This window comes from Mustela nigripes, chromosome 1 (assembly GCF_022355385.1).
Source record: "Mustela nigripes isolate SB6536 chromosome 1, MUSNIG.SB6536, whole genome shotgun sequence".
Lineage (NCBI taxonomy): Eukaryota > Metazoa > Chordata > Mammalia > Carnivora > Mustelidae > Mustela > Mustela nigripes.
The window spans coordinates 135,694,361-135,712,224 of NC_081557.1; the positions used below are offsets into that span (position 1 = coordinate 135,694,361).

The 17,864-nt window shown below is 35.2% G+C and overlaps 1 protein-coding gene across 2 annotated transcripts in view; it reads right to left on the reverse strand.

The window, feature by feature from the left end:
• TLL1 (tolloid like 1) overlaps positions 1 to 17,864 on the reverse strand; it is a 213,074-nt gene that overhangs the window by 20,517 nt on the left and 174,693 nt on the right. For both annotated transcript variants that reach the window (XM_059374212.1, XM_059374213.1), the window contains 2 exons: positions 13,517 to 13,642; positions 10,739 to 10,866 (listed from right to left, as the gene is read on the reverse strand). In XM_059374212.1, the coding sequence (XP_059230195.1) occupies positions 10,739 to 10,866; positions 13,517 to 13,642 (254 nt within the window). The remainder of the gene's footprint in view (positions 1 to 10,738; positions 10,867 to 13,516; positions 13,643 to 17,864) is intronic.

Here is a 17,864-nt window from a genome sequence, read left to right on the forward strand (position 1 = left end):
GCATGTTTGATCCACTGAAAACCGAGTGAATGAGATAACTAAGTGACTACTTCACTCCCTAATGAAATGCAGGATGTCTAGAGTGAGTCACAGCATCTGTTTTACAGAAGAGAGCAAGACCACACGAAGTGGCAGTGCACTCGTTAGCTGGGGGCACACTGACACCTGGTCTGGAACCAACTGGCTCCCGCTGTTTTGTCATATTGCTAATAGAACCAGACTGACTCTATGAGGGTCTAATTAGGCAAAGGCTAGTCAGCTACATATTATCAAGGGATGCCGACAATTCTCATTCATTCAGGTAGTAGTGAATTATCCTCTTGGAAGTGGTAGCAGCTTGTTAGGTCATCTGCAAAGATTGGGTGGTCCTTTTCCAGAAGTCAGTCTCACCCAAATGTTCCACCACACATAAGCAAAAGCGTGACTAACTCACATGCTAACATTTCATAAATCTGTATCTTAATATCACAGAGGTGTCCACATCTAAAGACCTCCATAGGTAGTGATGTTGCCTCAATAAAAAAATAGGGGCCCCTGGGAAATTGGGAAAAATCTTAAATATATATGTGTATATATATATTTTAGATTTTTCTTAATTCTACACAAATATACAAATATTTAATTAATTCTACACAAATATATATTATATATATATAATTACACAAATATATATATTTGTGTAGAATCCCCAAAGATACAGTTTATTACCTTATTTTATGACATATGCTGAGCCATGAATGTCTATATGTAAATAATGCAGAATATGAGATTTCTAGCCACCAGGAACTGATGCTACAGAACTGCACCCCACAAAGACACTTCCCTTCCCAAAACATTCATCAACTTCACAAAGGTAACAGGGTTGCTTGCAGAGCTGCTGTATGGAGCTATCTGAAAGTCCGATTTCTGCTGAAACACTACCCTCTTTTGGAGAGCTTTAAAATATTTTTCTTAAGTGTTTACACTAAAACTTTTTAGACATTTTATTCAAACATTTAAACTTACTCATTCCATGATTATATTTCTATGATTTTAAGGTTACTAATCTAGGCTTTAAAGAAACCAAAAAAGAGCAAATAACCATGAGCTCTAGTCAGAAATACTAATGCATTTCCCACAAGGCAAACTAAGAGATTAAGGAGTCCCATTCAAAAGCAATAAAATCGAATTCTCATTTTAGGCTATGGAAAGAATAACTATGTGTTTCTGGAACACCCAAGCACATCTAATCTACCTAGCTGGCCACCAGCCAGGCTGCCATATACATTTGCAGCTTCACATGAACATCTGTAGAGGTGCTTTTATTGAAAATGCAGGTGCTGGCTAAAGGATAAGGCCATTCAGAGCTGCCACATGTATTCACAAAGGACAAGAAAATAAGATGATAGCATTTAATGCAGAAATAAAATTTAGCCAGGGTGACCATTAAAAGTAAGAGTTTGAAAGAGACTGATGACATTTGAGCAGCTGTGAGATAATTTAGAGCTCCCGGATCCCAGCCATCCTTTGCGTTTTCCTGTCTTCAGTGAGAACCATCATTTGGTCTCCCATACCATATTGGAAGGATTAGAGGCCAACAGGAAACATGGCAGAGTGGAATACAGAACTCAGCCTTCTGATTCAAAAGAGCTTTTCTGTTCCATGAGTCCCCTAAAGCTGCAATCAAATGCACTTTTTGTGGATTTATGGTGGAGAATTATGTAACATTCGTAGGTGTTTTTGTTTTCTAAATATTCCATATATGAAGCTATAAATTGCAACTATGTAACATGGCAAAACTCCAGGATATGATAAATCAAATAAACATGATATAAGCATACTGGCCTATTGCTGGACGTTCCTATGCCTGGAACTTTGTTTCTGTTTTGTTGGTTTGTTTTTGTTGTGTTTTGGTTTTAATGTTTTTTGTTTGTTTGTTTGTTTGTTTGTTTTTAAGATTTTTTTTTTTTTTTTTTTTTTGGCAGGCAGAGATCACAAGTAGGCAGAGGGGTAGGCAGAGAGAGTGGGGGAGGCAGGCTCCCTGCTGAGCAGAGAGCCCGATTCAGGTCTCGATCCCAGGACCCTGGGATCATGACCTGAGCCAAAGGCAGAGGCTTTAACCCACTGAGCCACCCACGGGCCCCTTAATGTTTTAATATTTAAAAACACTTTAAAAGTACCCCAAATTTAATAATCAGTTATGTCTCTCAGAACCAAGACAGGATGAAGTCAGGAGTAAAAGAAATCCTTGTCCTTATTCATTCAGAACTTCATCTCTATTCTAATAAGACACTCTCCACCCCCTCCAAATACCTTTCGACCAGGATTTCTTTCTACTTGAAAGCTATTAACACACAGTCTGAATCTCATAATAAACACACACACATACACACACACACACACACACACACCCAAACATATTAGTTTCTTACTGCTGCTGTGGCAAATTACCACAGATTTAGGTGCTTAAATGACACACATTTATTCTCCTAGAGCTGTGGTGGTTTCAAGTCTAAAATGGGCACGCAGTGCTGGACCTTCCAAAGGGAGGTGAGGATCTATTTCCTTGAATTTTGCCCATCTTCTCAAGACTGCCCTCATTCCTTGGCTCAAGTCCCTTTGCTCCATCTTTAAAACCAACAGTCTAGCGACTTCTCTCTCCCGACCTCTTGCTTCCTTCTTGTAAGTACCCCTGTGACCACATCAAGCCCACCCAGATAATCCAGGATAATCCCTACATTTTAAGATCTTTACTTTAACCACAGTTCCTTGTACCATATAAGGTAACATGCTTGGTTTCTGGGGATCAGGACATGGACATCTTTGGGGAGATAAGGAACATTTTGTCTGCTACGAAAAGGAAGAGCTAAATGTTTTCACCCTCTGCGATTTCAAGGAAAATGACCACAGACACTTATGACTCCATGATTTCACACTGTCTTAAGGAACTAAAGCCTGCAGCGCAAGTCTGGCCCTCAGGCTGTTTTTGTAATTAAACCTTTATTGGACCACAACCATGTGCATTCATTTGTGTATTGTCTGTGGATGCTTTCACACTCAAACAGCAGAATTAAATTGTAACAACACAGACCCATAGTCTACAAAGTCCATATTTCCTCTCTTGCCCTTTAAAGAAAGTTTTCTGACAAGCCGTCATTAGCTCTATTTTTACTTGTTAGGATTGAGTTTCAAATTCATAAGGCTACACAAAATCTTGATCATGGTTGAATTATCCAATAAAATGGTATGTAATTCTTATTACTAATCATTGTCATAATTATAGTTACTATTTGGATATAATATGTCAATGTTTATTGGCTTTTAATATGCTATTATGCCAGACACTTTATATGCAAGCTTATTTAATGCACACACAGAATTCCTGAGTATTAGCTCCAATTTCCAAAGGAAGAAACTGAGACTTAAAAGGATTAATATTTTTCTCAAGATAATATGGCTAGTTAGGTTTAGACACAACTCACTTTAAGTTCAAAATATATGTTCCTAAAGGGGCCTGGATGGCTCAACCATGTAATCATCTGCCTGCGGCTCGCGTCATGATCCCAGGCTTCACATCAATCTCCCTGCTCAGTGGGGAGTCTGCTTCTTCCTCTCTCCCTCCTCCCTGTTCATGCATTCTCCCTCTCTCTCAAATAAATAACTTTATTTTAAAAATCTTAAAACACACACACACAAAATGTACATTCCTGATCCCTCCAAGTCTCTGTTAGGTATTCATTTTACTTAATCATCATAATTTTATCTTATTAATATTTTCCATTTAAATCATTGTATATGCACACATACACAGCAATTATGGATGCAGGATGCTAAAATTAAAAAAAAAATTAGATAAAATGTAGGAGAAAATCTTGGGCTTGAAGGTATTTAAGCTCCTGTCAGCTTTATAAACTTGCCAACATACCTAACTGCCAGGGACAACTTCCTTATCTCTAAATATCATCTGTGATACAAACCTGAGATAATATACACGATACCAGTTTGAAATCTTTAGGCACTATACACACACATGTGTCTTTTTTTTTACACACATTCGTTCTTAATTATATTTAGTCTGAGTACAGTTTTGAGAGGTACGGGAAGGGCCCAGTCAAACTGCCTTTTATTATTTGGAGAACACTCCTAGAAATGGAAAACTGGAGAATATGTATATTTTTATTTGTGGAATTACATATGACAGTACTTATCTTGGAATAGGCCCCTTTTAAAGGACTCTCTCAGGATCTCTGGATCCCAGCTCTCTACCTTATTACATGTATATAAAGATAGTATTCCAATGTATTATAAAGATCAGAGCATATGTCAAAAAAGTATATGAAAGAATATACAAAAAAATCTTCAAGAACCAATATAATCATTCATAGACACAATTCTATTTAACTTTTATATTTAGCTTTATAATAGTAAACTCATGATCTAGGGACCAAAATTAATGTTTATTATGTATATAGACATAATTTAAGATACTATTATGTTCAAATTGTTGTTTCATATTACTGGACAGTATTCTCTGTGTCATTTTTTTTAAAAAAAATCACCCTTAAAGATTTCCTGCTTGTATATCAGATGGTATACTCCAGCCTGAATCTATTCTGGCTACACATTCTGTACTTTACCCACAGCAAATCTGTCAGGAGAGGATAAGCAGGAAGCACTGGTGTTACCTTTACTTTCAGAATATGTGCAGTCCCACATATTTAAATGCATGTATGGGATTAAAGATGGCTCCATATTGTCTGCTACTCTCCCCATTGAGATATGAAACTTAATTCTCTGCTGCTTGAATGTGGACCAGACTTTGTAATTTCCTTAACCAATAGGGTGTGAGAAGGTAACATTCAGGGGCTTCTGTGGTGTCTTCCTAGGACTCCTGAAATACTCTCCTTGGGGACCCATTACTACCATGTGCAGAGTATGGTTCTGAGACCAACATGCTAGAATGGTCATGTGTAAGTGTTCTCATTGTTCCAGCTGAGATACATTCTAGCCCTCTCCATCAAGATGACAGGCATACAATTAAAGCCACCTTGACCCTTCAAATCAGACCATACCCAGGTGAATATCACTGACCTTGATCACTGCCATGGGCAACAGAAGAATCATCAGAAAAGCACTACTGAAATCATGACCCTCCTTCTCCACAAACCATGGGATATAATAAAATGGTCTTTGTTTGAAGCCATGAGGTTTTGGTTTAGTTTATTATGAAACAATAGATAACTAAAACAGTGCATAAGAAAGAATAGTTGTGTTATACTGCCCAAAGTCTTAAATTTCTGTAAATCTGTAGTAAGCTGACCACCACTTACAGTTCAGTCCTTACATTACTGTACAATAATAGACATTAGACATGGTTGATCATATTGTGAACTGACTATACTTATGGTAAGTAAATACTATGCACAAAAATACTCATATCACTCAAAGGGCACTGAATTTTATTATAAGTCATTTACCTCCAGAATTGCAATATTGTCTAAATAACTGTGATATTTGTAGTCTTACAAATAAACCAAATTAACTGAAATACAGATATCTGAGCCATAGTGAAAGGCTTGTTTCACCCACAAACCACTACCTGCATATAATCCAACACAACTCTATATCAAGGTAAAGGAATATTTGTGTTAGAAAGAACAGTAAGTCTCTTAAAATTCACAGACAGTGGTTTTCTTTATAGCTCATGAAACTGTCTTTAGAAACAATTTCCTTTCCTTTGCTTTGATATGAATAAGTGAAATATTTAAAAATGTTTCCTTATTTTTCCATGGAGCCTAAGTAAAGAGAAGTAACAATATAAGTTGTAAAGAAAGCTCCATTGTCTACAGAGAGAGATCAAATGTTTTCTTTGCTTTCTGTCTTTGCCCTGGTGGATAGAGTTTAGTTTGTAACTGAGTATCTATCAGCAGCTCTTGGCCTAAGGGTATTAAAAGATTTAATAATTTTCCAATTTCTTTGGAATCTATTTTCCAAATTAAGTTTGGGTTCAATTTCTTCCATGAAAATTAAGAATCCTTGAAAATTAAGGATACTAAAGAAACCAAGAAAAATGCATCTATTTGAACAATGTATCTTTTTTATAACATTTGATATACAATAAGTGTCTAACTACATAGGAAGGTGACTGAATGATTTCAAATGGAATTATAAACAGGGTTGGCCAAATGTCCATTGGTTAATATCTGCTATAAACAGCAATTTCAGTCTTAAAGTAGATAAGATTAGTTAGCAGTTATATAACAAGAAGGGAGACAATGAGAGTAGATAGAAGCAACAACACTAAAGTGGTAAGAATTAAAAAATATGGAACTAAAACATCACTTGAAGTTGGCAGCTGAGGTTATGACACACTTTCTAGTGATCCTAACTGTTAGAGTATATTGAAAGTCAAGTTTTATATGAATATGACTACTAGGTTAAGAAACTGGGAATCAGTATTGTGTTTCAATTTAGAAACTTTGGGGTGCAGTTATGTACATTTTAACAAACCTTCCAGGTAATTTTGATGCATGCTAATATTTGAGAAAGCCTAAGGTTAAACTGTATTGACTTCCACAAAGATCACAAAATCAAATACTTAAAGATCAATATGTGCCCAAAGCTTTAGTTTTCTTCCTGAGAATTTCCTTCTTAGGATACTAGTAAGCACGACCACTGTTGACAGACATGTTTTATATCCTGACCTTCAAGGGGAATATTTGCATGAAAATTAAAATGTGCAATTTGTAAAGGAACAGACTATTCTAGAGTTGGAAGGGGAGTTCAACAACCTGAAAGATACAAAACTAAAAAAGAATGAAATATTGTCATTTTTTAAATTGGGGTATATAGGAGTTCTACTTCTTCTTGAATATAATAGCTGGAACTAGTGTTGCTTCTACCCTAACAACAAGAAAAACCCATGTAAACTTTAAAAATCACAACTTCGCTGAACACACATCAAAGAGCTGAAGTCACTAGTCAACCAAGTAATATGTAATGCACTGAATCTCACCCCCTCCAAGGAGAAATGGGACACAAGCCCCTGCTCACCAGTCGCAGACCATGGAAGGAGGAGATGTGCTGGGTGCTATACAACCAGGCAACAAGTAGTCAGCTATAATTTTTAATAAACGGGTAGAAGTCAGGTGTGGACTAGAGTTAAGAATACCAAGCTCCTGGGAGCTCCAGACACAGGGGGTGTTAGAACCAACTTAAAGGCTCTTCTCTTGTTCATGAGAAAAATCATGGGCTGTTCAGAAGGCCAAGTGTCTTCCTCAGTGTTGCAGGTTTGGAGGAGTGAAGAGGTCACTGCTATGAGCAAAATATGAAGCCCTGATGCAACCCTTCCCTAGAAAACAAACCTTAAGCTCTTGGGAGAGGGAAAGAAAACCCTGTCACCACAAGGGCAAAGATACAGACCCACTGTAGCCAAGCAAAAAACAAAAAACAAACAAACAAAAAAAACAAAATAAGATCAACAAAACCCCACAATAAACATGTCTGCCTCTGGAGAAACACTGGTCACAGGATCCTACAGCAAGAACAGTAGACACCTATTATCACTCTGGAAGGGACAAGAATCTCTCATGGAAGACCAACCAGAGATATGAGATGGAGTTTGGTCGCCACAGAAGAATGACACAGGACCACTGAGAAACACCATCTCCAAGACCTAAATCTTCAGGGCCTACAGTGAAGCTGTACTAAGACAATACTGAACCCCTTGTCCTTGCCACCGGAGCAACAAGCACCCAGTAAGAAGAAACTGCAGACCTCCACTGGGAAGGCAAAGTGTGGAGAGAAAATAACTCATGGTGGAAATAAGCAAGGAAGCTAAAGCTAAAGTAGAAACATTGTGAAATGCTGCTGAAATCCCAGCCTTCAATTTAAAAAAAAAAAAAAAGGAATTTAAGGCCAATGGTGCACTAAAGACTATCATAGGAACAAGATAACCCAAACTCAGCTTTACCAACTAGATATTTCCTCAATACCATCCACTCCCACACACACACATGTGCTAATAGCCTCAGAAGAGCTGTGTCAAGTTCCAGACATAACGTCTTTACTGTCATCCACATAGTGCTGGGTATATAATAAAAAATTACATGACACACAAAAAGAAAAAAAAATACACTACTAAAACAGAAAATAACAGAACAGACACAGACATAAACCCTATGTTTAAACTATGAGACAGAAGCTAAGTAACTAAGATTGGGGCACCCAGATGGCTCTGTCAGACATGGAGCCTGCTTGAGATTCTCTCTCTCCATCTCCCTCTTCTCCCACCACTGTCTGCATACTCTCTCTTTAAAAAAAAATAAAATAACTATAAATACTATGCTATAGATGATAGTAAAGAATTACTTTCTTATACTATACACAAAAATAAATCCAAAATAGATAAATAACTAACAGTGAGACAGAAACCCATCAAAAATGCTAGAAGAGAACATAAGCAGCAACCTCTTTGACCTTGGCCACAGCAACTTTTTGCTAAACATGTCTCCAGAGGCAAGGAAAACAAAAGCAAGAATGAACTATTGGGACTTTATCAAGATAAAAAGTTACTGCACAGTGAAGGAAATGATCAACAAAACTGTATGGTAGCTTACAGAATGGGAGAAGATATTTGCAAATTGCTTATCTGATAGAGTTACCATCCAAAAGAACTTATTTAATTCAACCACCTGAAAACCAAATAATCCAGTTGAAATGTGGACAGAAGACACCAGAGCTTATTCTATCAGTGCACATGCACAAGAAAGACCATGTGAGCATATTACAACAAAGTAGCGGTCTACAAACCAGGAGATGAGGCATTACCAGACACCAACCTGACAGCAACCTTAATCTTAAACTTCTAGCCTCCAAAACTGTAAAAAAATATTATTTTAATTGTTATAGCCTCTCAATCAGCCTCTCAAAATAACATTGATGGTATTTCGGTTTGGCAACCCAAGCAAACTAATAAACATGAAAGCTATGATAATGAGTCAAATGAAAATGCTAGAATTAAAAAACATGGTAAGAGGGGAAAATAATGTGTTAATAAGCTCATCAAGAAGACTCAAGACAACCAAAGAAATAATCACTGAACTTGAAGACAGGTCCACAGAAATTTATGCAAACTTAGACTCAAGAAGAGCGAAAGAAAATTAACAGAGCACCCAAGATTATGGCATAATATAAAACAGCCTAGTATATGTGTAATTTGAATCACAGAAGGAAAGGAGAGACTATAGTAAAAAAGAATCTTGTGAAGAAATAATGGCAGAGAATTTTCAGAAATTCTTAACAAACATCATAATACAGATGCAAGAAATTCAGAGAATTTTCAGAAAAATGAATCCCACAATATTTCTAAACACACACATACACCTAGATACATTACATTCAAACTTCTCATAAAAAAATGTTGAAGATAGCAATAGGGGGAAAAAAGGAATAAAAATGGGATTTATAACAGGCTTTTGAGAAACCATGAAAGCAAAACAATAATGGAGTCAGTGTTTATAGACAAGAAAATGAAATTGTCATTCTAGAATTTTATACCCAATGAAAATATCCTTAAAAAAAGTGATACTGCAGAGACATAACCTACACAAAATATAAAATGAATCTGTCTTCAGACAGAAGGAATGTTATAGCAGACAAAATGTGGATCTAAAAAACACAATGTCTTCAGAAAATTCCAATAGATTGGAAAATCTATTTTCCAATTTCTTTAGCTAACCACACTATTAAAAAGAACACAGCCCATAAGCTTCAGAATGGTCCTTTCAATCAGGACCTTGGACAGGACTGGCAAATAATCATGTTCCCACAATACTGTCACCTTACCTTGTAGCATCTTTCCAAACAGTGGCTAAAATAAACTGATGTCTCTGTTTGGAAAGACATTTACTGATATTTTACAAATACAGTGATTGCAAGAAACTCCAGGTAGCTGTGAAGGTCTTGGTGACTTTCTCTAATTTTATTATTATAATGTCACATATAAGTAATGCTGGCTGACATTTCCTCCTGATTTTGACAACAGCATTTATGGAAAATTATTAAATTATTAAAATTTCTATATTCTTCTTATTATTTCCTTACATTATACTCTTCAAGTATCTGCATCCTGTGATAAAACTTAATATATATTACCAGATGATCAGGACAGAATGCAAGACAAAGAACACAGGAGGAAAGACAAACATTAAATTTATATTTGAATTTAGGGAAGTTCTAAGGATACCAGTATCTATCTAGAGAAGGCAATGATGTTATGAAAAAATGATCTGTCATTACAAGACAACATTTTTTGTAAAAAATACATGTATTTCATCTATGAGGTATATAGAATTGACACAAGCGGTACTATGTTATGTTTATGTGAACAGTTATTTTATTTCTTTCTTGCTGACTCTCAGATGATTTCTTGTTCCTTTCCTTATTTTCCCCTCTTGGTAAGATCATGACCCATAACATGTTATGAAGTAGAGCCTACTGTTCTGCAGTAACTTTGATAATGCCGTTTAAATCATCCAGGATAAGAACACCATATAAGAACTGTTTGGCTGCCATTACTGCATCTTGATCTAGGAAAGCAGGGATTTGTTCAGTGTAAGTAGGAAAGCATAAAAAAGAAAATCTTTTCCAGCTGCCCTTTAATTCAATTCTATTAAATAAATAATCATTTTACTTCCATGTTCTGGCCACTAAAGACAAGAGCAGTCAGCTTAACAGAAAGAAGTACGAGCTCACTTACTAATTTGATTCGGTGGCCAGGAGTGGTACTGATTTCCCAAGTGCATTCCTTCCTGCTTGGGTACTTGTCTGGCCAGTTGGGGCTGGTGATGAAGCCATTTGGACTGTGGATCTTCTGTTCACACTCAGCTGTGCCAATAACAATAATAGCAATCAGTGTGGAAATCTAGCCCAGGATTGGTTTAGCAAGAAAGTAGCCTATTTGCCCCCTATGCTGCGGAAAGATTTTCCTGAATACTAACTAATCACCACTCCAGTCTCTGTTATCATAGTTGTCTGCTTTGGCAAACATGTCACTGATCATAATCAGGCAATGTTAGTTTTCTAGATCACATGAAATTAAGTGTTTACAATGAATTAGGTAAATGCCTAAAAGAAAATGGAATAGTTTAAAATGCTGGATCTGAAAGCTCTGATTTTAACAAAGCAACATACATTGACAATTGAGGTTATCAACACTTGGCATGTGCAGAATATTTAATGCAATGCTACAAATGATAATCAATGGATTATGCCATTTTCAATTCATCTTTTTCTATTAGCAGAAACATCATTTACAGCTAATTAACATCATTAAGCCATTTTATGGATCATGTATTTTCATTTTCTCTCACCCTTAAAGTAAACACTTGAATGTCTAAACCATAATTTTAGCTGCTGAAGTAAATTAACCCTAATTTTATCAAAGTAAACTGCAGTACTAAGGAGAAAAATAAGTGAACAGCTACTAGCCATGGAAATAGCTTCTAAAGTAATTTTGAAAGCTATTTTCTTCAATTCCTATGAAATTTCTTTCAGGCTTTCACAATTAAAATGACCTTACCTTAAAGGAGACTATTCCACATTGTAAATATGAAACTTCAAAAATGTTTAATGTCAAAAAAAATTTTAATATCCTCAGGCTCTGTCCATTCTCTGTAACTTATGAAGCAGCCCCCTACACATCTTAGTTTAGACTGGGAACTATTTGTTGTATATTACGTATCCCATTCTAAAACACAACTAATACTCTGAAATTTTCCAAGAAATCTCTTTGGGCAATTCTTTATTATACGGACAAAACACCTGTTACACTGTAGGGCTATGCAATAAATGTATAATGCCCAACATAAATGTGTTGTTGCATTCCTTGCGACTAGATCTTTCTTTTAATTGTGATAGGTTTCCATACGATATTTGACTCCTAACATAGGAATACAAAAATAAGAGAAGAAATTCAGCTCCTTTCAAACAATGTAGGATCATGTAACAAGTCTCAGAATCCAGATCTTAACGAGTTTCTATGTTCAATTTTCCCTGTTCTTGCTTTGCCATATGAAATATGAAGTCCCCAGGATATGGAAATAGTCTATAAGACAAAGCCAGGAGGCCAACTACTAAACTGTAGAAGGTGTCCATACATAGCAGAGGAAAAAGAAAATCCTAATCCTTTACTGGCAGTAAAAATGAACTTTATTAGGGATACCTAAATACTATTCTATCTAAAACCAAGTTTCCTATGAAATCCTTTCTTGAAAATATATACTGTAATAAACAAGGAATTAAGGTCCCAATTTATGGTTGTTACTTGTGAGTCTTAGGGTACATGCATACTCTGCAAAAGCTGTCTCTTTTTTCTTTTAATTATCTTCCATAACTGCAAAATAACTGGACTATTCCCCAGCCTGTTGGTTTAACAGAATACTGTACTAAGTTACAAATATCAGAGTCCTTACAGGTTTATCTTCATAAAAGAAAGTAAAAACAGGGAAAAAAATCCTGCTTGCATATGATTCTGAGCAATATCATTGGTTCAATGAAAGAAAATAGAAAAAAAAAAATCCCCGACACGTGACAATATTTGAAAGGAACTGAATGGAACAAGGGTCAGTTCAGGATACCCTATACTATTCCAAAGTTCATACAAAGAGATGCTATCTAACTGTGATTCTAGCCAGGGACCTACCAATCTCTATGTTATAACTAGTAACTAAAGTTATAAAATCTGCCATTATAATTCTTCCAAATTGGGCATAAATCCAAATTAAGTAGAAAACTGAGGAGCAGACCCTCAAAGGATGAAATAATAACCAAGTAACTGTTTCTTGTTCCCATCTACCTCAAACTGGCTAAGGAGATAAAGGTATATATTTATAAAAATATAAAATCAGAATATTATAAGATGTTGGGGACAAAAACTGATGGACTACTATTGTGTTATTGGGATGGGTTTTTGTTTTTTGGTTTTTTGTTATGTTTTGTTCTGTTTTGCTTTGTTTTGTCAAACCCATGACTTAGAAGTTTAAATGGCATAGTATCTACCATTTTCAAATGTCTTTCCTCTGGTAGGCATTTGAGTTTGATACGCTTGGTATTTAAAGTGCCATCACTCATGTAGCACTTATATGAGATATTCTGGGGAGGGGAAAATAAACCAAATGCGAAACATTTAGCAGAAGTCGAAGACTGTTATAGGGTCTCTTCTACAAGAACCTCGGCATAATGTGGAGCTTTTCTGGCTGCCAGATGGCATCAAAGCCACTTCGATGCCTGTTACACAAAGTTATTCTAATGCCACCCATATGTGAAGTGCAGAACCTTTAGGTATGATGATGTTTCCAATATTATGCCTTGGATATCTCAACACTGCACTTTTCTTTTTTCTTTTTTTTTTTTTTTGACATTTGAATGGTCAGCAATGATATCAGTCATTGATATGATTAACTCTACTTGGAAGCAATGCTTGACCCAAACTACATGAAATTCTAGATGTTGTCAAGAAAAGAACACTCCTTCATACCTTCCTTGCAGTCATGTTTATTTTCATGCAGCACAAATCCATTACGGCACTGACACATGTAGCTTCCCATGGTGTTGACACACTCATGTTGACACCCACCATTATCCTTAGAGCATTCGTCTTTGTCTACCAAAAAGATAACCCCACAGTTTAGTAAGTAGCTTTAGAAACAAAGGAGAGTCTTTTAGTTGTGGTTAACACTAGCAAAGGGTAAACTAAGCCACAGCTTTCTTTGATCCCAACATAAAACAAAACCCCCCGAATTTTTAGTGTCTTAGTTTTACCCATTCCTTGTTTAGCTTGGAGCCCTGTACCATGAATTGAGTTTTTAACACTGCTGACTCTAAGATAACAGTTCACAGCCTCTTTCATTCCAATGCTGAAGTAGGAGTTTTGAGTAGGAGACAGGAAATGAATGAATTGTTTTCCAACTAACCCTAAACATTTATTGCCAATTTTTTAAAATAAATTTAAAACCGTGAGTATTTTGAATAAATGCAAGAACTGGTGATGTATTATGTATTATATACTATATATATATATGCAAGAACTTCAATATATTAGCCATGGTGTAGAGACAGAGACTAAACAAGGTTCCAGAATTTATATATAATCACTTTTAAAAAAATCACTCAGTATAATTACTGCAGTTGATTTTTTTGTTGTTGTTAACTTTGCTGCTATGGTTAGCACTAATGAATCTGAATACTTCATAACCATCCAAGACAGAAAAAGGCATCATTAGGTTATCCTAAAGAAGTAATTTAACTTATATATTTGAAACAAATCTACTCCAGCAGACCAGTTTATTAATAAATGATTCCCTGAAAAGGCTCTTAGTGTGCTAGAGGTAAAGGTTAGAATAGGAAATATGAGCTTCAAGAAATAGCCAACACATTCACTACAGGGAAAAAAGCCAAACTAGATTAGCAGGCAGTCAATCCAGTGAGAGGCATCAGCCACCATGCTATGCCACTCAGCTGTCATTCCATGGCTGGCTTGTCCATTAAAGTCAAAACTGGCAGATTGTTCCTGACACACATAGATGATGACACATCACTCAGACTTTCATCACTCCCACAGCATAGAGAACGAAAAGGACACATGACAGTCATATCAGAGGTGGGTTGAATTCAAATTTTATACTGTCAACTGAATTTTCTAATGACAGTTTGTGAGCTCACAGTAGCACACAGATAGCTAAAGCTATTTTTGCCTTTTTATCAAATCAATATTCACTCTATGGAAATGGGCTTAGGAAATGAATTTTTATAGAAGAATCTGATCATAATTTTTAAGGACATATCTATTTTTTTTTCATTTTTGGAGACTGATTACATGACATAGCATACACATGCTTCTGGAATGAATATATTCGTGTATTGGCTATATCAGAACACTCCAAAGGCATACAGGCAGTTCCAAAGTTTGAAAGAATATATCAGAATCAATACATCTGTGAATTATGTGTTCTCTAGCTACCTTTAACACCTCCATTACATTTTCTTTTACTTATTATGTAGCCTAAGCAAAATAAAAGTAGAATAAAGAAAACCATTCTCTAAAAGAGCATCAACATGTATAAGAAATCAAAATACAGAATTGGCCTTGTAAAATTAATTTAGGGAAATTTATAATCATTTCAAAGCCCTGTTCCCTTAATGGTGTCAACAGTGAAAATTACAGTTTACGAGTTATGAATGGCTTATGCAAAATGGGCGGACAGTAGGTCAGACTCCTAACCCTGATAGTGTCAGCCTCTTGCATTTTCCAATTCAGACACTTTTCTTTGTTAAATGGAAATAACCAATTTAAAATTTCAGGTGCCATACTTACACACACGGAAATAGTTACATATTTGCTATGAAAATGTTTATATAATGAAAGTTTGATGATCTTGAAACAACACCTGAGAGACTGAACTTTAGTTGTACTATAGGTCAACCAGACTTACAAGAGCTCACTGGAAATCTAACAAGTGTAACTCAATTAGTTTAGAGAAAATGAGTTCACATTTGCAATTGACTGGTAAACAGATTCTAAGTGCTCAGTGAACCAGTGATGACAGGGACTGCTGGACTACTGTTTGGATTGGCATTCATGAGCAATATAAAAAAGCTAAAATACAAATATGAACACAAATTATTATTCATGCATTTTTAAGTCCATAGTTATTTTATAATCAAAACAATTCCAGTATTTCTAACATATTTCTAACATATAAACTTCATTCTACTGGAAATCTTAAGCCACTAGGTTATATTTCTAGGAAGAATTATTGTCTTTAGATTTGACAGAATGTATTATGATAGAAAATATCAAAATATAATATTACCACAATAGCTGTGGTAATGGTAACTAAAGAGAAATAAAGTTGAAAGTGAAACTGATTACATTGCATGGTATATTTATGTTGTTTGGGAAAAATAATTAATAATTTTAAAATAATCTTTAGAGGAAAAAGAAGGGGGAAGAAAAAAGAAGAAAAAGATTTTATACAGTCATTACTTTCTAAATATCCACAGTACGTTTTCTCCATTGATTAGTGTCTCCTGCCTTCATCTGCACTTTCTCAGGGTGCCTAATATAATTAATGTCACATGAAAATTAAGAGTAATCACAAGACACTACTAGAATATGTATATTCTATATGTATATTCATCTAGAGTTCAGCTAAAATTCAATTTGGCTTATGGCTTATGCAGAATGTGGACTAACGCAAGCAGCAACTAAAAGCAGCAGAGGAAAGTTATCATGCCCAGCAAAGTAGCATATATAACTGTGCCTCTGTGTGTCAAATACATATGAAAAGAGAAAATTTCAGTAAACACAGAAATACTTAAAATTATGTACACAATTTACATCATGCAGTCAAAGAAAGCTATTTATTTCAATAAACATTTTAAGTCCATCCACATTAGTGAATACAGTGAGGTTATTTTTTAAATATTTGTTCTATTTTATTATTTTAGATACTTGTTTTAATGAAAGTAAATAAATTATTCTAATTCAAGTGAATGTGCTTTCTAATTATCTGTTGATGAGAAACAGCAACATCACAAAAGACAAAGTCCATGAATATATTCTGGACTTCTTATGAATGAAAGTCACCAAACTAGAGAAAAAAGCTATTAGCAAACACAATTATGTTTTCATTTTCTTTCCCTTTTTCCTCTTAGGACATACAAACTACAAATATCTTGAACAATGAAAATCCAAAAGAAAGAATGGAGGATGATGCATTTTAACTATTTCTTAGAATGTCTGCATAGTAAATTTAATATTTGGGAATACTATCAGTAACTCATTTGACATTTCCCAGTATCTTCATACTTGAGACACAAAAATTTAAGAATAGTTTTTATTAGTGAGAGAAACCAATGTTTTGCTGAGTAGAAATAAAACATTTATTTTCTGCAGATGGAAATTTGTCTCCTTCTTTGGAATGGACATATCTGCTTTCCATTGCTTCATATTAGATAAAGGAAAGGTCCATTATTAGGAAAGAAGGAGGTGGCATTTTCCCATCAGAGGCCTGCAGAGTATCTCTGAGACTATCAGAAGCTATCAGTCTATGAATAATACATACTGGATGGAACTGAAGTGGAAACCTGTATCAAATTCTTGCAAGATTCAAAAATAAAAATTTTCTCTTTGCAGAAAGCTTCCTTGTCTGTAGGGGGAAAAAAAGGAAAGGGTCCATGCACCAGACCAGAAACATATGAGCAGATATTCTCACAGGAAATGACAAAAGATGACACAAACTGACCCACTTACACTCCTGCATGCACTCACACATGCATGAAAACAGCCCTAATAAACTAATATTACACTGTATGTTAACTAACTGGAATTTAAATAAAAACTTAGGGAAAAAAAAGCGCTAATGAATTCTGCTGAGAATCACAACAAAGACACTTTGCTCCTTCAAAAACATGGCAATATTTCAATATGATTAGCAATGAAAACTTGTCAAAATCATAGGAAAGTTTTAATTTTTAATTATTTGAAATTAATCACATTAACATTTACAGTTTTCTTAGGATAATATAGGGCTATATTTCTTCTAAAAATATCTACAAGCATTCCATTAGAGAGACGGGGTACAGGAGGAAAGATGTAAGGAAGTAACTGTACGCAATGAAAAAACGGCTGAGATGAAGAGCATTCTGCTGAAATCACTTGAATTTGAAGTAGAAAAATCACACAGATCATTTTATCTACTCCTACATGTGTTACAGACAGAAATAAACTGGCAGTCAGGAAAGCTGGGTTTTATTCCATTTTGGCTCCTGAGCAAGTCACTAGGCACTCCAATACTAGACCTGTGAGAGACATTGCTCTCAAG